General features: G+C 39.2%; 1 protein-coding gene and 1 long non-coding RNA gene across 4 annotated transcripts in view; one reads left to right on the plus strand and one right to left on the minus strand.

Moving 5' to 3' along the window:
• Positions 1-1,316: 1,316 nt before the first annotated feature.
• On the minus strand, positions 1,317-9,370 carry LOC309717191. 2 transcript variants are annotated; one of them, XR_014279646.1, is made up of 4 exons: positions 9,109-9,370; positions 1,921-1,995; positions 1,634-1,690; positions 1,317-1,525 (listed from the first exon to the last, which is right to left on the minus strand). It is a non-coding gene; the product is annotated as an uncharacterized lncRNA (long non-coding RNA). The 2 variants fall into 2 exon arrangements; XR_014279647.1 differs by lacking the exon at positions 9,109-9,370 and having other exon boundaries at positions 1,921-2,396.
• Positions 8,559-22,938, plus strand: part of dpy19l1l (dpy-19-like 1, like (H. sapiens)) — a 28,865-nt gene continuing 14,485 nt past the window's right edge. The window contains exons 1-10 of one of the 2 annotated variants that reach the window (XM_082551555.1): positions 8,559-8,947; positions 9,379-9,403; positions 9,503-9,590; positions 11,791-11,928; positions 13,438-13,558; positions 16,331-16,424; positions 16,656-16,713; positions 18,315-18,406; positions 20,511-20,610; positions 22,738-22,815. In XM_082551555.1, the coding sequence (XP_082407681.1) occupies positions 8,725-8,947; positions 9,379-9,403; positions 9,503-9,590; positions 11,791-11,928; positions 13,438-13,558; positions 16,331-16,424; positions 16,656-16,713; positions 18,315-18,406; positions 20,511-20,610; positions 22,738-22,815 (1,017 nt within the window). In that variant the 5' untranslated portion in view covers positions 8,559-8,724. The remainder of the gene's footprint in view (positions 8,948-9,378; positions 9,404-9,502; positions 9,591-11,790; positions 11,929-13,437; positions 13,559-16,330; positions 16,425-16,655; positions 16,714-18,314; positions 18,407-20,510; positions 20,611-22,737; positions 22,816-22,938) is intronic. The other variant, XM_082551556.1, reaches the window with a different exon arrangement.

Here is a 22,938-nt window from a genome sequence, read left to right on the forward strand (position 1 = left end):
ATAAAATAAGGCATTTTGCATCAATTAGTTCTTAAACCAGATTACAATTGTGACCATACATTTGTAGGTGTCACATACACACTCACCATTGCACTTCTTCATTACATATCGAGGACAATTTGGATTCATCACTTCTTAAGACTTGTTGCCACTGATTTTCAGTCCAATAATTTTGGCTGATGCAGAACAATTTGGTATACCTCTGCCTTTTCAAGTAATTTCCCTTCCTTAAGAATGGCTTCTTGTCAGCCGCACTTCCACAGTAGCTAAATGGAAGGGCTAGAAGCATCTCTCAGGTCTGTTGCCAGGCCTTTGCTGAATAAGTGCCTGAATATAAGACTGAAAAATTGGTTCTTTTTTAAGTTGTCTCTTGTGTGTAGACACAACACTGGTTCGTCCCTAGAGTTAGGTGTCATTTTTTGATGCTTGGATAAGTCATAGGTCTTATGTTAAGTAAGTAACAAAGAAGCAAACAAGAAAACAATCTTCTCAAAATCCTCTGAAAATACAGACTGTGCAGAAAAGATGGTGGTCATTTCTCAGTCTGAAAAGTGAATTCAGACTTGAAGCATCTTAGACCTGTATTCTCTCTAATGGCCAGGAGGGGGCCACGCTGCTGGCCTTAAAAATGTCTGGTTACATAGAAGTTAATGGGGAGAAAAAAACTGTCTGCTCCCTTGATTTTCAATCTCAGTAAATCCTAAGAGTTCTCAGCTTAAAGTGTCAGGTCTTGTTCATTACATACTATTTACTTTTTAAATTATGGCTTTATAATTAGAAAGGGTTGGCTCAGAATATGACTGACAAGTTCCTTTTCTGTGAGCCAGAAGTCACATGCTATATTTTTTTGGTCAGCTGAGCCCCTTGTTTTAAAACATGGAGCTGGTAACCATGAATACTTTCAGTGTATAAAGTATGTCCATAAGGCATGAAATGGATGCAAACGGTTCCAGTCTTTGCTGCTATCTTGCTTTGGTGACTTAATTTTCAGTTTCAAGTCTCAACAACACTAATGGGGGACATGTGGTATTTACATTCTGCCTCCAACCTGCTCAGAGTTTTTTAAATGGAGTAATTCACATTAATAATTCATAATTTTACAGCTTAACTTGATGTAAAATCCCCGTCTCCTCCTTATCTTCGATATGGAAAATGTGAATTTGCAAATATTTAACAGAAAAGACATATAATGTGAATATATAAATGTAACTAAAGCCTCCATACACTTTATTCAGTTTTTCAGTCAAGACAGCATAGAAGGAGAATAGAAGCACCAGCCCTGATGTTAAGTCTGACATCTCACCGTCAGTTTATCTCTCCATCAGGGAGCAGCAGGTGAACTGGCTGACAGCTTTGTCCTGGGAAGCGAGGGATTCAAACGCTCGAGGTCAAGGTGCCCTGGTAATCCAGGCAGCTGTGTTACTAGGATTAAGATGAGGCCAAGGCCATCGTTGTGTCCTTCTAAAACAGGTGTTGCCATGACAACAACCTGAGGGGTAGAGAAAAAGTTCTATATCTGCACCTGCTGGGGTTAAAGGGAAAACATTAGAACATGAGAATAAAATTAAGATATTATCACATGGTTGCCATCAGCTACAGAATTAGACAGGTGCCTTCTTCATTCATATTTTACCTTTCTCGAATTTGTAGTGTGCTTCAGTCCAAATGCCTTTCCTGTGGTTACTTGACACTAGAAAATGTTTTTGTAATTTAAACATTAACAGTAAATGTAAATACCCAGCACAAATAGACCTGTTCCTACAAACTTGCTTCAAGAAATTGTGAGTAATAAAATGTCGTAATACTTGTTGTAATAAACCCTAAATGAATGTCAAGAGGCCCATAGCCCATAAATTCAAATTTTTTGTTAACTGACTTGACTTTTAAACAAAATACAGTATTAACAGCTAATGCGCTTACCTTGATGTTTTGTCCTTCAGCATCTTTGCCCTGCTGGGCTGGGTTTTAGCATTATTGAGAGGAACCGATTCAAACCTGTCAAGTGTCAATGAGCAGGGTTATAATTGTGAAGTGGTAACTCAAATGATCCCGAATACAAAATGTTATACTATGATTCAAGTCTGTAATCCAACAAATTAGCTATTAAAATAAATGATAATAAAAGGCATTTTTGACTGATTACCATCAGATTTACTGCCAGTTATCCTTATTTATCTCATTAATTAGAACTGGTTTTCAAGCAAATACTCCTATTGTGAATTCTTCTCTTAGGATTACTCCATAGTAAGTGTGAATACAAACAGTGTCTCCAAATGTTATATTATACTTCATTTGGAGACACTTCTTATACTTATATATTTATCCAAACCAGTCAATGGATGTTAAAGTAAGAATTTAGCAGAATATTCTCACTGTTAAGTTTTGTTTTTGTTTAATTTAAATTATCACACACACGCACGCACGCACGCACACACACACACACACACACACACACACTGTCTGACTGATGTGGTGTTGTGGCCCTGTGGCCCCTGGAGAGCACTAATTGAATTGGTTTCCAGAGAATACTAATGGGCCTTAATGTCCAGATAACTGATACTCACACAGCGAGTGATCATTGACACCATGTGTTTCTGCTCTGTTATAAACATGTCACAACAGCACGGGGGGCCATTTGGCCCGTAAATTAATTCCGCCCTTCTCTTCAGTCCCTCCCCGGTTCATGCACGCATGTGATTTGCTTAAATTACACTTATGAAGACAAGTATAACACCTGTTCAATCAATACAGTCAACATTGTTAACACAAAATAGTCTTGTCATTAGCCTTGCTTTAGCCTTTCCTCTCTCTCCTTTATTGTCATCTTATTTTCTATCACCCTCAACAATTTTATGCAGTAATATAATCTGTCTTATTTGATCACTTTCGCTTTTTTTGCAAGTAAAAGAGTAAATTTTATTTTTTTTTCAAGAAATGTGATTTGATTCATCCATTCAAGTTACTTGTGTATTTAGTACTCTAATCACACAAGCTTTCAGGCTTAAAGTGAGATAAAAACACTCTGTCCAGCTGTTGTTGTTAAAGAAGATGCTCATTTCTGACTTTTTATCAGCAGACCGTGTTTTCATTGAGTCATCTAAATGACCCACATGTCCCCTGAACAGGTTTCAACTCAAAGTACAGCACAGATCACTGCTATTGTCATCCATATACCAGCAAAACAGCTAGGAAGTTGAAACCATTCAATGTCTTTTCATTCATTAGTCATTTTTTCTAAAGCCTCAGGCAGTTTTTTTTTTTAAGTCTTTGTCAAAATAAAAGGGTATAAGAGCCTCAGTTTTAATTAAATGTTTTATACATGCTTTATATATAAAGGTTAATTTATCTCAGTGACCTACTTTGGGCAGTAAAGGGGCTCCACTGCCTCTATTTTCAGTGTGGAAAATGGATAAAATTCTTGAGGTAGGCCTTATTGTTTTTTCTTTGGTTTGTATCACCAAATTAAAAAGAAAACTTTTAAAATTGTAACATATTGTTTGTTTAAATTCAAAAGCTAGCAAGATGCTCTTTGTCAGGATTAATAAGAGCTCGTGGTTGCTGTGAAATCGTTTTATTAGTGACGTTTCTTATTTTACATCATTTTCACACAGAATTTGGCCATGACATTGGATATGATACCACTACAATGCCAGTTAAAGGGTTACCAGGTATCAATGAACGAAATTGGTTGCAAAAAGAGATGCTCCATCAAAAACCTGCAATGTGATTGCTTTGGTAGCTAGCAGATTGCTACAATTGCCTGTAGTTTTGTCACACTTAGACACTTGATAACTACTAATACTATAACTTGAGAGAGAAAGTATGACACAAGCTGGTGATGGAGAAGATTCACCTTCAAAGTAAAAGTTTTTCCTTACAGTGGCATGTTTCAAAAGGCACATGGCCAAAAATAGCCAACAAGCTACTGCCATGTGGTTACAAGTCACATGTCTGCAAAACCTCATTAAAAATACAAGGACTGTTTGCACATGTTGAAATGATTTGACTGCAAGAGAAAGAATTTTAGGATGAGACACAGTGGACAAGAAGTGGACATAGTAGTCATGTAAATGTTTGGGTGGGAGGGGGGTGGCTTGTCTTTGTTCTACACATTCTCTTGTGTTTTCAGTCTTGTAAAAAAAACTGTAAATATTGGGTCACCGGTATAGTGAATGCTCAGGAATCTACAAATGAATCTAACTTTTCTTTAGCTAAATTCAACTGGAAACCCTAAATTAGCCCATAGCCTGCAAAATGTAATTAGAAATGACTACATTTAATTACTAACTGTCTTAGTAAAAAACTGTCTTTTGTGTAGGTTAGCTGTCTTTAATTAGCAGGAGGTCAAACCTCACGCCACAACACTTACTCAGCCAAAAAGTCCTGACAGTATACCCACTCACACTCTCACCCCTCCGGTGCCTCTGTCATGCTGTATATGGTGTAAAAACAAATTCCCTCAGTGTAATCACAAGCGGAGCTAAGTTTTCAATAGTTTCTCCTTCACCGTCGTCCCGTACAGCAAAACCTCTGCATTTCTGACAGCCCTGGCTACCGCTCAGCATCAGTTATTGTATTTTGTCTTGGCCTGTCCGCCTCTAATCAGAAGGGAGTTTAAGAAAATACAGCTATGGTAGCGAGTAGGGGCACAGGGCTTCTGGTGGGTTGGAAATTGGGGTTGATGATGAGAGATGTGGCATGCAGGGAAGGATTTTCATTCCAATGCGATGTCCAAATGTGCCGGTGGTTTTCAGGCGAGGCTTTGGACAAGCAAAACAGGGAAGGCACATATGGATGGCACTCCAAAAATAACTGCAGAGGGTGGTGTAACAATAAGCACCATGTCAAATGTGTGTAGGCAGTGAGAAAGCCTGTTTGAACAAAGTTGTGACATTAAATCAGTCGGGAGAATTACAGTTTGTGAGAACCAACTGTTGTAAGGAAAGTGAACAAACAGTCCCGTATGGGAGGATTTAAAGTGGTGAAATGAGTCCACTTACTCAAGCTCACATGTAATATACCTGTAACTTGCACCCATCTCACCGAATTCCAGTTCCAACACCAGCCTCAAGTATTTATACCTGAAATCTTGGCTTTTTCATTCTCATAGTGTCATTTTATTCTAGTTCTGCTCTGTTGTTCTTACACTCCAGTTGTGTGACTCGTGTTCGATCCTGTTTTCTGCCTGCCTCCCTCTCTGCATTTCAACCAACTGGTAATCCTGCCTGCGCACCTGCCAATATGCCAGCCACCTCAGCCTACCTGTAATCGTTAGTTTGCACTTGAACAACCTACTAAACAGATCCTGCCTTTCTAAAATTGCTGCAGAATTTGAAATCCATCTCACACCTTGCTGATGAAGAATACACAACTTGAGGACTTACATGGGTTTAAACTTCCTGTTTTCCCATTATTAAAAAATGTAGTATGCCTCTGAAACTCATCACATCTCAAAGAGCTGTGCCCAGACACTGGAAACAAACACACTGCCTTATGTGTTCATCATCTCTTGTGATTATATCTCCCTGCACCCACATACAAGCCCACCACACCATAACCCACCCTGAGCGGGAATCGATTGAGAGAAATGTAATGATGTCACTCCCATTTCTCCTTCTTTCTCCTTGTCAGTCCTTCCCGAAGAAAAACAGATGAGATGAAATCATCTTTGCTGATGTTATTGTCTCTGCCTTCATCAGTGAAATACATCTCAACTCAAACACATCAGCATCAAAGTGTCTGTTTTTCTTCTTGGAGTAATTACCTGCCTTACTTTTATCTTTCTTTCTTTTTTTTTTATTAATGCTCTGATGAAAATGCTGGTTGTGATGATGATGATAACGATGTGAAGATGAAATGTGGGTTAATGGTACACATGTATTGTTGTCATTTAGTGACATCTGCTGGTTATTCCTGATGGTGCTAGCAATTTTCTGACATGACCTTTTTGTGGTCAATAATACTTTCTGTCCAGTTTCCTTTATATGCTAATTCTTCTTATTTTTTTATATTTTAAACTATGAGTTAGTGATGACTTTTTTCATTACCCATGCACGGGTTTAACTCAAAACAGACATACTCAGTTGCTTGAACTTTGTTGTTTTTCAGTCTCTGACTCAATCATGTTCATGATTACATTGAAAGCTCACATTCATTACCAGTATTGATTTTGTTTCTAAGATAAAATAAATGAATGTAAATAAATTGATTGGAACCAACCCTCATATTGATACAGGTTGCGAATGTATTTCGCATATTTTTAAGGTTTTATGTACAGTTTTTAGTTCATTTCCTGCAATAGTTTCAAATTCTTTTGAATGTTGTGTTTATTTGTGTATCTCGCCATATTTTTTTTTTCATTCACTTTTCATTAGTCTGGAGGAGTCCAGGTTTGAACCTACATTGTCCATTTGTTAACTCCTTGTGCTTCATTGCTTACAAACACATGAAAAACATTTCAAAATGAACTTAATTGACTGATGAATCAAAAGTATCATGTGATATGGAAACTTTTAAAAATAAATTTCAGCCTGGCATCACAGCCACTGCATAGCTAAGCTAATTATCTCTCTTGTTTGTCTTGGAAACTGAGCTGTAACTTTGAATCGTATACATTTTTATTCATGTAGTGTTACTGCCTTCGTGTTCCATGGTTTTTATGTTCGCTTCAGTAGATCAGTAGATGACTAAGAGATGCTCGCAGGTGTGATGAAAAACTAATTCATTATACGACTCGTTACATTGCTTTCATGTTACTCTGTAAAATGACCTGTTTTATCTCATAATTGCCATTTAACAATATAAACATATAGGCTATAGTCCTATACACCAACACAAATCGCTATGCTAATGAGGAAACATATGATCTTACTATTAGTACAACAAAAAGTCAACAGCACAAACAAGCAAACTGATCGCCATGGTGATTCTAATTAAGAAACACAAATAGGTAGAAACAAAGGCTGCAGCCTGACTACTCATCAGTTTATTACCTGTTGAAGTTCAGGGTCTGGATACTGGGCTGGGGTCAGCATTCATTCAGCTTTAACGTCACTCAGAGTTCTTGGCTGGTTTAGTGTTAGCATGCCGACTGTGCAGGTAGCAGCATAATGCAGCTGTATCTGTCCGGGATGCACGCTCCACTTTACTATCATGCTCTCATCCTTTGTGCAATAAAAATAAAAGTAATGTCCATATCCTGTGTCACTGTTTTCCTCCTCCAACATACCAACCAAAATCAGCTGTGTGTAGGAGTGCAAGAACCGATAAGTGGAATCAACTGGCACAGACCAACAATTCCAAGGAACTGGACAAGTGGGAACCGACTCTCTACAAGAACTGGGTTTCAATTCCCATCTCTATGTGGAAGAGTGGAACTTTAATCCCTTGTAACCCAGTTGCTAGTCTGTATCTTTTATTGTTGTGTCATCATCAGCACTGATAAATGAAACAACAAAAGTTCACACAATTTTTCATCATCTCCTGTTTTTGATGGAATGAGTATCAGTATAACAGGTCTTGTAACTCAGCGGATTTTCATTTTGCTTGTAACCATTATAGTGCCGGTTATCAGTCTACAAAGCCTATCTCCTTCATTTGTTCAGAAGAAACAGAGAGTCCTAATTAACTAATACCAGAATGCTGTCATACACTCAGAAGAAAACAGCTGGCGATATCATAAAATCAATCAGAGGAGTTGAATTTATCAATCATTTTTATGTGTGTGTGATGCTGTACCTTTGGCTGCATATCTGACAGGATTTCATTTAGACGCTGCTCTGCTCCTCTACTGCTCTGGTAGTGAATCATGTCAGCTTACAGCTCAGTATCTCACGTTAATAGAAATCTTCTTTCTGCTGCTTCAGCTTTATTTGTCTGCAGTGGAAACATCGCTGCCAAGGCAGCTAAAGTGGCACTTGTAGAGAACACATCCCTTTCTGAAAGAAACTTGGCATACTTCTAAAGAGCACTGGATCTAAACCAGAGGAAGCAATTTGGACAGTCTGAAAGTGCCTGATAAGGTGATGGAGGCCCGTTATATGCTGCTGGAGCTTTTTGGAAAGCAATAAAAAAAATTTTTTTAAAAAGTAAAAGCAATCTTTCTTGCTCAAAAAAATATAATAAAAATAAGAATTCCTTATATGTTACATATCATAAATGATACTTTGCAGAGGTATGCAGAGATATAACTCGTTTTTTTCTGTTTATGGCTGTTTCATGTTTGACATCTTTGTAATCTTTTTACAGCGTGTGATTGTTTTACATTGAGATTTGTCGGTTATGCCTTTTTTGTGTCTATTTGGGGTCATTTCAGATTTGCAGTCTTTTTAGGGTTTTTTTGTTTTTTTAATTGACCTTTCAACAAGAGAGGCCCCTGGATTAGCTCCTGCTGTCTGTCGCATCGGGCAGTTGCACATTTTAGATGTATTACTATTTATTTATTTTTATTTTATTTATTTCGCATCTGACACTACAAAAAGAAAAATACGCTCGCGGTTGGTGTTGCCATGGTTACGATCCCAAACTCATTGCAGTGGTGCCCAACAGCCACCAGGGGGCACAGTTTCACAAGATTTCAGGCAGGAACCAGTCAAAGCATCACTCAGGTAGTAAAGGGGCAGATTCGAGGACCAGATACGAGCGTCTGTTGGGGCTGCGCAGCTCACACCCCTTGGGTTCTTCAGCGGCTGTCCGCTCGGTTTAACTCGTCTCTTTTTGGAAATCATGGTGGCTAAAACCAAAAAGCAAACCGGGAAGAGTCCGGCGACCCAGACTGACCGCGACAGGAGCCCGCTTGTTTCGCCACCTGGCAAAAGTAACGTTAGGCGGCCAGGCAGGGAGGGCAAGGTTTTCAACAGCACGCATTCAAACGGGCTTTCGGGCATCAGACACAAGCTGGGGCTAACTCCGTCTGCAGCCGCCAAGCTGGGAATCACTCTTCTCCTCGGTAAGTTCAGAACCACTAGCTCGTTAGCTTCTTGCAGAACCACAAGCTAACGAGTGCTAACACTAGCAGCATTAGCAGCTCCGCTAAATTAAGTTATCTCCGCTGCCGATCACTTGGCTAACGTTAGCTCACCCTAACGGTACCTCTCTAGCGGTAGTTACCTGCTGTTGCTGTCCGTTAAAATCAAATGAAAGTGTCCCGTATTTCTTCCGCCTATATGCCACATCAGCTCCACACGTGTTAACAGGTTTTCTGGCAAACTTCAAGCTTGGTGTTCTCCTCTAAATGCACAATAGTTATAACCCCCGTATCACTCAAAGTCATCTCTCCTCTCTCCAGCGGGTTGTGGCTTTGCAAATCTAGCCTCCTTTCTCAGTGATGAAGTAGCTTTTTTTTCTGCAGTAGTTAAAGTTAATTCTTTCTGTTCACAGCTGCTCTGACTGGATATCTGCACTGGTAAGCTGCGCTTTTATCGGCTTTACCAAGTTATCGTTCACTAACTACTGTTGCGTTTACTTGCTCTTACTTCACACATATTTCTCCCCCTGCAATTAGGTATCATCTCACACAGCTCTTTGAGAATGACAGGCACTTTTCACACCTGTCTAACCTGGAGAAGGAAATGGCTTTTCGAACAGAAATGGTAATTTGTTTTTCTTTTTTGTAAGGCAACAGCAGGATGCACAAATCTTTGATAAATATTGTCATCATGAATCTTGAAGGGCACAGTTTTTGTATGGCCGTTGTTTACCATCGTCTACCTTTATTTTGACATAAGACAGTAAAAAGTGTGAAATCCTTTGCTACAAAACAAGATGATCAAGGTCTAAATCATATTCATATTTAGCATGGATTCCCTGGGGGGGGGGCTGTTTGAGCAGATTGGAAAACTATTTTGGGTCTTTCAATAACCCCAAATTCAATCCCATGATATTAATGTATTTGGCTATATTTCAGCCATGCACTACACCTGTTGCAGAGCAGTTTATTGTCCTTGTAGCTGAAGATACACGTAAATGATGTCCAAACAAAAACAGACCTCATCAGACCTACACTAAGAGGGCTTGGTGGTTCTGCTGTACTTAGATAGATATTGTGGTGGCTTTCTCTTTTTCTTTTTTCTTTTTCTTTTTTTTAGCTGACTTGTCTGATTTGATTACATGGTCACTGAAAATCAATAAAGAGCCATTGTGAGTGATTATTTTTATATATTTAACTTTGTTAACTTTGTTTTGGTTGAGATTTCGACATGTGCTGAGGAGGGATGGTGGATATACTGGAGAAAGGATGTTAAATATGGAGCTGCCAGGAAGGAGGAAAGGAAGAATGGCACAGAGATAATTCATGGATGTATCAAAGGAGGGAATGTAGAGGGTTGGTTGGAGGATGATAAGGATAGGGTGAACCCTAAAGGAAGTAACTGAAACAGGATGATGATTTTGTGGTCTCCTCTTCCAAGAGGACAGTGCATCCATCAGGCATGAGGGCTCCATGATTTGTGTTCAGCTATGAGAGGATGTGAATTATAGATTTGTGTTAATAACAGATACCAGCCCATATGAACATATGTGGTGGATTTTACACCCACGTGTTAGAAAGTGGTCTCCACCATCTTCATTAAAAAAACCTTCACGTTTGAGCTGTTGTGGTAGGATGTGGGCCAACAACTTTCTCAGAGACGTTATGCCTCTAATTCTTTCTAACTATGTCATGATATATTTTATTTTGTCATGCTACCAAATGACATTGAGACAGATTAGATGTTGCCTTGATGGTATTGCATTAAAATAGGATTTCCAACATAAGAAGTGTATGCATCATTTGTAAGGGAATGGTTTTTTTTGGGGGGGGGTTAGTAGTTGTGCTTAAAATTTAAATGTGTTGAAGTTAGTCACACGAATCAGGCAGAGACAACTCTTTGGCTTTCACAACATGCACTTTTTTTTTTAACATTTTCATCACATTTTATAGACCTCATCATTGCTGAAGTCATTAAAACTTAATGAGTAGATTGTTATTGGCAATAAATATTTGCTGCTGCCCCAGTGAGCATATAAGCACTGTCACGTTAGCCTTCTGTAAAACAAAATATGACAGCAGTTTGCATTTTTTTTAAAAAGGCCATCAAAATGAGATCAGCCTGGTTAATAAAGAAATGCGAGGCAAGCTCATCACAAAACATTCCTGCATAGTTAAGATGATGATGTTGTAATAATTTCCCAAAAACAGTGCTTCTATTTGACATGCAAACTGATTTCCAATGAAAAGTTGGTTAAAGTGAACTTTGACCCTTGAGCACACCAGCCAGAGTTGGTCAACAATAACCATTGCACAGACGTCAGCTGAAGTGAAAGGGGGAGAGAATAAATATTTAGAAGAAGACTTACTGTTGACTGATGACTGTAGTTAAGCTAGTTTCACTATGACTGTCCATTCAGAGAAAATCAAATCAGTAATACTTACCATGTTGGACTTTACAGTTGTTACTCATCTGTCACTTTCCACGTCGAACACTCGATGAAGAGCTGCACACAAGCAAAATTAACATTTGTGTCTATAAGCACTGCTGCTTTTTAGATCACCATCACTCTGTGTAAAAGCTGCTGATGTTTAACTGACGCTCAAGGTGAAAACTTTGTCAGATGAAAACAGAATACTTGTCTTGCCTTCCCCCTGCTGCGTGCTACCAAATGGGCTGCGAGCCATGGCCATCTGCTGAGCCCGTGTAACTCATTCCAGTTTCTTCTGTCGGAGTTGTAGTGCTGGAGTTATATTTAGTATCCGTCTGCTGCCTTTTTCTTTCTGTAATCTTCTGTATGTAATGTTCTTTTTGATACCACCAGGGTCTGTACTATTCCTACTACAAGACAATTATTGAGGCTCCTTCTTTCCTGGACGGCCTTCACATGGTCATGAACGATCGGCTGACAGAGCATCCGCTGGTTATTAACACACTGAAGAGATTCAACCTCTATCCAGAGGTAATATTGATTTTTGGCAAATTACCGTGCACATATTTCATTTGTTGCTCTCAGACTAAAATTATTCATAACTTTGAAATATTTTCAGAAGAAGATCAAATCTTCATTCTCGTGGGATGTATACAGTGAATCCCTTAGTACAAACAAAACTCTTTTACAGAAGGAATAAAAGGTTTGAAGGGTGAGGTAATTTTATCGTGAAGATGTTTTTAAGCTTTGAGATAAAAAAAAAAAAAAAAAACCCACTTCATTAGTATTATATTGTTTGAAGTGTTGGCAGTACAAGAATCTGGATGCATTTAATGAGCCAAATCGGGTAATGCAAGTAATTGGAGAATTACATAACAACAGTTTATGAATTTAGCAAATAGATGTTTGGTGATTAAACTTTTTTAGTCTTTTAGATGATTGCTTATGTTGAATTTTGCTCCATGCATTTTCTCCTTTCATGCATCCCCTCTACTTTTTTCTCCCTGCAGTCTGCAGTCCTTTGTCATGTAGCAAATAGCAATAAGTGCAGTTAGAAGTGGTATATATGCCAGATTAATGCGCTTTCCTAACAATGAATCTTGCTGGATGGAGAAACCAGATTTGTTTAATTCTTTCTTTACATGATGGTTAAGAAATATGCTCACTGAAGATGAGTGAGTGAGTAATCAGGCTACTCTGATGGAACAAAATAAAGGAAAGAGATGTGCTGGAAAGCCAACGTAGAGAATTGTTGCAGAACAGACTGTGAAACAGCAGCGTTTTATCTCCATTGTCTTTTTGTAATTTTCTGAGAAGCCAAATTGAAAGTTGAATTAGGTTGTTATAGATTGCACAGCTTAACATTGATTCTTTTGTGTGTGTGTTTTTTTTAATTTATTTTTTATTTTATTTTATTTATTTTTTATTACAGTTAGATGACTTTAAAGGCAGCACGGTGGCACGGTGGTTAGCACTGTTGCCGCACAGCAAGAAGGTCCTGAGTTCAATTCCAACATCAGGCCGGGGTCTTTCTGTGTGGAGTTTGCGTGTTCTCCCCATGTTTGTGTGGGTTCCCTCCGGGTACTCCGGCTTCCTCCCACTGTCCAAAGACATGCAGCTTGTGGGGATAGGTTAATTGGATAATCCAAATTGCCATTAAGTGTGAATGTGTGAGTGAATGTGAGCGCGAATGGTTGTCTGTCCCTGTGTGTTGGCCCTGCTACAGACTGGCGACCTGTCCAGGGTGTACCCCGCCTCTCGCCCTATGACAGCTGGAATAGGCTCCAGTGCCCCCCCGCGACCCTGAAAAGGAGAAGCGGAAGCGAATGGATTGATGGATAGATGACTTAAAAAAAATAAAATAATATATGTATATATGTATCACATTAGTCTTTATTTATTTATGATCCCTTTTTGCAAACTCATAGACCAGAATCCAAATCATGCTAGTGTCTACTCCTCAGAAATAAAAGGGATAAAACAAGTAATTTAAAATTTGATGTTTAAACAGGATTTTTACATCCTGTCTGTTCTCCCCAGGTGGTCCTGGCCAGCTGGTACCGGATGTACACAGGTGTAATGGGTTACTTTGGGATTCCCACAAAAATGTGCTGGTCCATCAACAGAGGAGAGGGACTCACTCCTGTGGACAGCTGTGAAGGTAAACACTGTTGCCATGGCATGTAAGTCTTAACTAGAAACGTGCTCAGTTGTGTGCATTTAGACACACACACACACACACGGGTCAAATCTAATCCGTTCCCGTATTTCATCCTACTTGGTGACAGTTGTAGCCCCTTTGCTTGAATAAACGGTTTAGCTGTCACTTAAGATGCAGAGAAGTATAAATATCGCAGATTTGAGAAGTTTGGTAAGTAATTCTTGACCTCATTTAACAGTCCGGCAGTCGGCTAAGAGATAATTTTTAGGCCCGTGGTTTAAAAAAAAGAAAAGAAGAAGTAGTAGTTAAGCTTAAGGCATCCAGGCATCCTCTGCAAAACTAACAGTTACTGAATAACATTTAATGCGAAAGAAGAGAAATATACTCATTGATTTTTTTTCTTCTAGCCTTGAGGGGGAAAAATGTTTTTAACCTTTTCCACATCTTTTTTTTTTTTTTTTTTTTTTTTTAAAGTTGGCTCACAGTAACATTTCCTGGAAATTAAGTCTGCTAAGCGAAAACAAGCAAAAGCTGCTGTCAGCGTTCCTTTGTGAAGCTGCAGTCTCCATGTTTCTGTCGGTCTCATTAGTGAATGTGGCACCCCACGGCTGATGTACACAGGCTGTTTTCACAGTGTTTACATAAACCTGATGCAAGCTGCATTGCATTTCCTGTAACTGTCAGCCAGTATGTTATTTTTGTGTGGTTTAAAATTACACAGTAGAACGGAACAAGCGGTTTTGGAGCTAGATCCGTTTTCTGTTTGTCCAGTGATTTACCGTCACATCACGGAGATGATGCGATGCAGCTCTTAGCGATGTCAATGCATCTTCAATCTCTTAGTCATTGTTGCCGTGTAGGTCTGTTCTGTGTACCTTCTTATTATGCTGGAATCATTGAGAGGAGATCGTGCCAAGAATATAGCAGCGAGATGTCATTTAACTGAGCAGTGAAGTGAACAAAACCTATTTGCTGTCACTAAAGTTTCAAACTTTAATCTCACCATCAGAATTTAGAGAATGACTTGTGGAACCTGCAGTGGGATGTGCAGTAATAATGTATTATTCCAGTTTGATGGTTTTTGTTTGGGGTTTTTTTTAACCCCACATTTTTATTTATTTATTTATTTTTGATAGGGCTGATCGTGACATGTTGTTTAATGTACTTCCTGTTGTTATGCTTCAACTTTGGTGTCATTCAGATATGACATTCAGATGCTGTATAAAAACTGTTATTTTTGTCACCCATCGGTTTGCTTAACTGCTTATCCAGTTCGGGGTCATGGAGGTGTTGGAGGCTATTCCAGCCAACACTGGGAATGAGGTGGCATAAACTCTGGACAGGTCCCGGGTCTATCACAGGGCTAAATTAGAGACCGACAGACAACCATTCATACTCTGATTCATACCTACAGTCAAGTTAGAATTATCATTTAACCTAATATTCATGATCCTTTACTACGGGAGGAACCCATGCAGACACAGAGAGGACATATAAAAGACCTGAGTAGCATATATTTATCTCACACATACGATTACATATGGATTTTTTTTACTATAATTTTTTAAGTAGCAGAACTGAAAATTTTTGCAACACAGAGTCTGCAGGAAGTGATTAGTCTGTGGTGTCTTCATTGCAGAAGCGGAGCACAGAAATCCTACCTGTTTCATGGGTTATTTTTGCATGACCTAACTTATTCAATCTGCAGTGACCCAGTTTGCACACAAAATGCCTGCAAATGTGACTTTCAGATCATTAAACACGTAGGGGTGTGTGGGGGTGTGTTTTCAGATTACTCCTGTAATCAGAGATTTACATTCTTTTCGTGATTGCAGTCATTTTCAAGGGGTGTTAGGGTGTGTGAGATGACTGCAAAGTGGTCTGACAAAATCAAAGGTGAAGTTAAAATCATAAGTTCAAACATATTGGCTGTGCTAGTCAGTCAGAGAAACTTGAAATCAATAATGTTTCACACAGTCCACAAACTCACAGGAGGTATGTCTCCCATCAATATTTCACTGTAATAAGTTGTTAAATCTTGCAACAAAGTTTCTATGTTTGCATCAGTGATGTTAACTAAAGCATAATTATCACCTGTTCGATGGAGAAGGATAGAAGGCAGTCCTACAAGCAAAAAAAGTGCATAATGGATTTGCTTTAATTGGCATAGGCTGCAGTCCCCCGGTGACATGGAAGAGGATGGATGGATAAATGTACAAAGTCATTACTAATAGAAAAAATGTTAAAGCAAATGTTTCTCACATGCTGCTCAGCCTCCATGTGGGTGGTGCTCCTGCTCAGAGAGAGAATAGTAGGATGGCAGAGCTTAGCAGTATTATTCATACATTTTCCAGTTGCACTTTTTAACACAAGGAAAACCTTGCTAAAGGAGCATGAAGTGCTATTCTACATGACAAAATAGGTAATTAGCAACAGTAAGGTGAACTGAAGTGAAAGTAACTGCAGACAGAGATGATGGGTTTGTTTCAAATCCTATGCGACGTGCAAATATACCAGTAGTTGAATATTGACGTACAGCTCTTGATCATTTACATTTGTAAAACATTATATCAGCAATTTCCAATGTCCAAACGATGTCCTCAAGTTACTACTTTCTAATAAGTCTTTGTGAAATGTAGGAAATTAGCTGGTCAATGGAAAAATAATCAGTTATCATGTTATCAAAGCTGAATTATATGTCAGAGAACTCTATTGGTAGCATTTAACCTGGATAAAAACTGCATTTCTGCCTGTCTCTGTTGCGCGCTCCAGGAATGGGTGACCCAGCGTATTTCTATGTGGCCTGTGTGTTCCTGCTGAACGGCATGATGATGAGCATCTTCTTCATGTACGGCTCCTACCTCAGGTAACCTCTCCAGCCCAGCACCCTCTCCTGACTCGCTCACATGGACACTAGTGAGGAGAGGATGATTTTTAAATGGTCCATCCCAATAAGCTGTCAGGCGTAGACCATTTGTCTGCTGTCTTGGTCAGATTTATAGATTTGAACTATCGGAAAGAAGATAACTTCTCTGAATCCGTCTGCTGCTTTCTGCTCTTCTTTTAATCCCACCTCATTTTCATTTTTCCTCATTAGTGGCAGTCGACTGGGTGGCGTTATTACCACATTGTGTTTTTTCTTCAATCACGGTGAGGTAAGTGCAGTTCCTTTAATATCTTTATCAGGATATTCAAATGTTGGAGCTTTGGGAAGTGTAAGCTTCTGAAATCTGTAAAACTCAAAATGAAAAAAAAAAACCCTCAGAAAAAGAGAAGGATGGTTAATAGGGACTCGTTTCAGCCCTCAAAGGAGCTTAGAGTTGTTTTTGGCTCGCACTCAAAGCTGAATCCCTCCGCCTATCTTCTTCTCTCAAGTTTCCTCCAGAACAAATTTCAGTCAAGCGCACACTCGAACACATTTCTGTCCTTTCCCCGAGTGCTATGGCGGCTTGTGACAGCAGCATCTGTAATTTCCACTTTTTCGGAGGAAGTAGTAAAATGGCAGTCTGGCTGGGTAGTCGCTCCGAGGTCAGTGTTGACTGCATTAAAATAGAGGTGTGGGTGTTTATTAGCCTTTAGAGACAGGCTCACTAACCTGTGAATTATGCTTATGCAGGAAATCTAAATCGTCACTTGCTCTATTATCTGAAACTAATTTTAACTTTACGCTGTAACCTTCTGCATGACCTGACGTTCACCTCTCGATAAATGTAACTACACGTCGTGTGGACGCACACCACAACAACTTGAGTGGTGTGGAAGGTTGCAGCATAGGGATAAAAGGAGTTTCTGGTTACGATGTAGATTTCCTGCAGAAGTCTCAATCAAGCTCAACAGCAGGACCTAAGCAGACTGCTCGCTGGATCCGTGCACAGATAAAAGCTGCAACTGTGCAGTTTGTACCTTATTAGTCTACTGTTCCTGTTTTCACACTAAAATGGAGTAAGGAATCAAATTAATAAATCATTTGTTGGAATACAAGAGCTCCTTATTCTATATTCAGCATTTTACATGGTGTTATTTTTATTTCTTTTAATTTTATTTCAGTTTTTTCTGTTTAATTGTGAGTCTTTCATTTGTAATATTTTTACTTTGAAGTTTGGGGGGGGGGGGTTGTTTTGTTTTTTTCGGTATGGTATCTCATGTTATGGAGCTGCACACCTACTGCGCTATGAGCCACAATGCAATTCATGATTAATGCTATAGCGAGTATATAGAGCCATATCAATGTCAAAAGTAGACATTCAGAAAGTTAGATGCGATCCATTTATCTAAACTTGATTGTAGGCAATCACTTTATTTGAGGACTGAAAAGCATGAAGTACAGTCACAAAGAAACAGTCACACATCAGCCTAAAGTTGATTAACTACAGCTAAATGCAGTCACCGGCTTAAACTTTCACCTGCTTTATTTTATTCTGGTGAGGTGACCTAGAATTCATCAATAAATGTGTTCTCCTGCTACAGCATAGATTAAGAACATGCAAACCTCCTCACACAGTGTTTTTGCATTTAAGAAATCCTGCCAATAGACCGGTACCAGATGTCTTACATTAAGTGTCTGTAATCTCTACACAAGCTGTGTGTTACTATACAGTCTGTGTCAATATAGGATTAACTGAGATTTATTTATAAGCTGCAGAGGAGTAAAATGTATCTCTGTTTTGTTTTTTTTTCCTCTCAAAGAAAATCAGAGCTATGTGAATTTGAGTTTGAGCAAATTTGATTCTTTTCTTGTCCACGTGTATTTTATCAGAGCACTCGAGTGATGTGGACTCCGCCTCTGAGGGAGAGTTTTGCCTACCCTTTCCTGGTCCTGCAGATGCTTCTTCTCACATACATCCTACGGTAAACTCACTCAGCGTCTCCACTGCTCTGCTAAATTCATATTGTTGTAATTTGGTAAAGTGTTTCAGAATGTTCAAAGGCATCATAACACACCCAAGCACATCATGAATAACTGTCATGTTAATACTGGTGTGGGACCTTGTTTTGCTTAATGAACTCCAAATGATGGTGGAAACATCTTTTGTGATTCTGCTCCATGTTGACATAATTGAATCACAAAATCTGTTTGCTGAATGACCACATCCCAAAAGGGCTTTACTGGTTTCAGAGTTGGTGACTGGGGAGGTCAACAAAATCTGATCTCAGTATCATGTTTATGGAATCCATACTTGGAGACTTTTTTGACTAGGGCTGTGCGATATGACCAAAATCTCATATCCCGATATAAGACATCTATCGTCCCAATAACGATATAAATCACAAAAATTTTACATTTTCTGTAAATTCTGTGAATCTCGGGCAGCTCGACTTGCGTGAAGTGCTTCCAGCTGGGCGTCGTGTACCTGGAGTCGAGTGTTTTAACCGATGCATGAAACGGCGTGCTGCGGGGAAAAGCTTGTTCTAACGTTTGAGTCTAAGGTTTATTTTTAGCACCTGACGGCTCTTTTCTCATCCGTAAACACTCTGCATACTCTTTCACGTGATTCAGTTTATTTTGAAAAGTCTCAACAGGATCTTGAGCTTTATTGTGAAAGGTTTATGTGGAAAATAAACAAGCGGACACGCGATAGTTTTACCGTCGTTGTTGCTAACGACAACGCATAAAAACGTGCTTGTCCGTCTGTAGTGTGGTTATATTAAATATAAGAGAAAGAGAGAACTTCAAGAAATGAATATAGCCACTACAGTGACCATCAAAACAGTGAAAAAATATTGCCGTAAACAGTTTATTTTGCAACACCACGAAACAAACGATAGCGTGAAATGAAACGATAGATGTTTTTATATCGTCATCCGATATATATCGTTATATCGAACAGCCCTATTTTTGACACAGTTCACTGCTCTGTTTGAAGATGATAAGTTGTAGCTATGAATGGATGTACATGGTCTGTAACAATACTCCGGCTCTGTGGCGTTCAAATGGTGATTGGAATTAAAGCTCAGAGTGTTCCAGAAAACATTCCCAATGCTATCACACCACCAAAAGCCTGGACCTTTGGATACTGTCTCAAGCTTTGGCAGAGTGGAGAATCATTAGACTAGCTGCAGTTTTTTATTTTTAGCCTTAAAATTTCCAGTTCGATTGATCTTGTGTTCGCTACAGCCTCAGATTTCTGTTGACCCAGGCATGGTTTTGTGCAATCGAAGCACAACTACCTAAAGGATAGTTGGCTAATTCTGAGCCGCTTTTCTGCTCAGCACAGTTAGCCATTCTGTCTACTCTGACCTCTTATCAGCTATGAATCTCTGCCTGCTAAGCTGCTGCTGGATGGGGGGGTTTTTTGTTTGTGTTTTTCATTATTCTGGGTGAACTGTAAAGACTGATGTTATGCAAATTCCAGAAAATCAACAGTCTCAGCAATACTCAAACATCACTGAAATACCTCCACTTCCCAAATCATCACTGCCGTCACGTGATTGTCTGATCAGATTATATGACAATAAGCAGCTAAGCATAATATCCAGATAAAACGATCACCAAGTAGATGTCTGAACACATGTTCATGTAATCAGTTCATAATACCTACACCTACACGGCTCAGATATTATATGGTGCATTAGTTGGGTATATACTCTGCATGCCTAATTATATCCAAGCACTTGAACGGTTTCAAAAATATAAAGAAAGATGGGGAAGCATCTGTTTTTTCTTTTCATTTTAACACCCAGCTGGTGGTTGGCAGCTCAAGTTGTGTGAAAACTGTTTTGATACTGTGACTTCTCTTAGTGTCACAGTTAACAGTAAATTGAGAAGTACTTCTGTTTTATTTTCTTTTTAGCGTAACTTTGTCCATAATCAGGTTTCTGTATTACCATTAATGTGAGAGTGAATGTTTGTACATCTGTGTTTTCTCAAGCATTTTGATACATCTCATCTTATCTCTGCCACACCCTTGCTCTCACCACCTTTTCCCTCCATCTGTGTCTCTTCCCTCCCCAGGACACGGAACCCGAGCCGGACAGCTATGGTCGCTCTGGGCATCTCCAATTTGTGCTTTATGCTGCCTTGGCAGTTTGCCCAGTTTGTGCTGCTCACCCAGGTAAACAGGGCAAGATAAACATTGTGAGAGAATGTGGAGGGGAAGGGAAAGGGAGCACAGAGATTAAAGAGAAAATAGAGACTTGGAGAGAACAGAGGACTGGCAGCGCAGGTGCAAAAAATCAGACGCTGGGCAACATAGCAAAGAAATAAAAAAAATCAGAAAGACTGAAAGAAAAGGGATAAACTCAGGAGATTCAAATCATATAAAATTCAAAAAACATTCTTAAATTGAAATTTTTCTAACTGATTGACACATTTAGGTTAGTATAAAGAAGTAGTAAATTAAGGTGTGTGGGCTGGCAGACAGAAGAGTCGAATAACTTCAGAACAAACAGGTCACTGCAGCAAGCATATGTGCTTAGTAACAGTTTAGCCCACGCTGCTGCTGCTGCTGCCCCCTCAGGGCTCTGCTGCTTTTGTGCAGGGACTTTAACGCGGGACGTGTTGTTTCACAGATATTATTTCTTTGTTTCACATTTATAAGCTGCTAATTGAACCCATTCACCTCAGCCACTGCATGCATAATGCAATTCAAGGCCAAATACACCCACAAGCACTGCTTACTCATCAGTACAGAGGGAGTTTGATGTCAGTTGTTGGGTTTTACTATTTTTTGGGGGGGGGGTTTGTTTTGTTTTAAAATTTGCAGTCACACAGTTAATTTTCTACAAGGCCTACAGTAACCCCCTTGAGCAATTACAATGGTCAAACAGAATTTGATTATGATCAGTAATTGTATTGGCCAATTTAGAAAACCTTCCAACTGATTACATTTGAGTGTGAATTCCCATCACAAGAACAGGTACTGGACAGCGTCCCATCATGGTGTCCTGTGGGCTGGGTCCTTTGAAGTATCAGGGGTTTTTTTTTTTGTTTCTTTTTGTTCGCTTGTTTGTTTTTTGTTAAAGCGCTCACTATAACTGTAGTTAGTTTTGTTTTACATTATCAGCAGTAACTCAGACTTGTTCCCAGTGGGTGCTGGTGGTCTTACCTCTGCTTTGAGCAGATGATGTAGTTCTTTATTCAGCAGCACCCTTTAGTTTGTGCTGGAGTGGTTTGCAGTGGGGATGTGAATGAGCACCTCCTAATCTAAGGCGTTCTCAGCTAGAAAAGAGTAGCTTGCCCACTCCAGGTGGGGAATGAGTTGCTGGTCTAAATCAAAGTTCTAGTATCTTGCGGTCTTATTTATAAATGAGGGAAGACTGAAGCAGGAGATTGCCAGATTGAGTGGTGCAGTGTGTGCAGAAATGTGGATCCTGTTCCAGTCTGTCATGATGACGAATGAGCCGAGACGGAAAGCGAAGATGTCGATTTTCCAGTTGACCTACGTTCCTACCATCCTGTGGCCTCTAGCTGTGGGGACTGAATGAAAGAATGAGATTGCCGAAACAAGCTGGAGCTGAAGAGTGTCATTTACCTAGAGCTCAGAGTAGAGTTGCTACTCTTCCACGTTGAAAGGAGCCACTTCAGACGGTTCAAGTAAATGACTAAAATGCCTCCTAGGTGAGGTGTTTGAGCATGTCCAAATAGGAGCAGACCGCATGAAAGCTGGATGGATGGATGCTAAATATAAAGTAGGGTTTTTATGTGATAAATACACTGACAAGACAACAGGAAATAAAGGGAAGAGGAATGCAGTAAAGGATCCAAGTGGTATTCGGGTTACATTTATAACAACTGCTATGTGTATTTAGAGAGTCACTTTATTTTAACTGTAATCTTTCAAATGCCGTGATGTATTCAGGCTTTGGGTTTAAGTTCTGGAAATGCACAACAAAAATATTATGTTAGAGTGCTTCACAAGATACATTATGTAATGCAATGCCATAAAAGCTTTAAAAAATGAGTTGTTACATGTAAAGTGCAGATTTTACAGTTTGTTTGTTTGTTTTATTGCACCCCATTTTCCCTGTTCTTTCTTGATTAATATACAATACTACAAATTACTGTTGGAAGGAAGGAATGTAAATTTCCCCTAAAGGCTCAAATCCAGTTTTGACATTAGCAACTTTTAATGTAAAGATAATCATGGGAATGTTATTGTTGTTTTGGACTTTTTTGTATGTGATGCATTAATGAGCTTTGTGGAGTGAATTGTTAAGGTAAACTACGCTTTGTTTTCCAGGTGGCTTCTCTGTTTGCTTCGTACATTCTGGGCTACCTCGCTGCTGCTAAGATGCAGTCCATCCTCGTCACTCATATGGTATAGTAGATAACTTTTCCTTTTGCAGTTATTTTGTTTCTAATGGCAAAACTTTACGTATTCGACACTAGTGTATTTGCATAAAGTTGAAATGTATTCGTTTAAAGGAATTTACCAAGATGT

Source organism: Aulonocara stuartgranti, assembly GCF_965226115.1.
Source record: "Aulonocara stuartgranti genome assembly, chromosome: 11".
NCBI lineage: Eukaryota > Metazoa > Chordata > Actinopteri > Cichliformes > Cichlidae > Aulonocara > Aulonocara stuartgranti.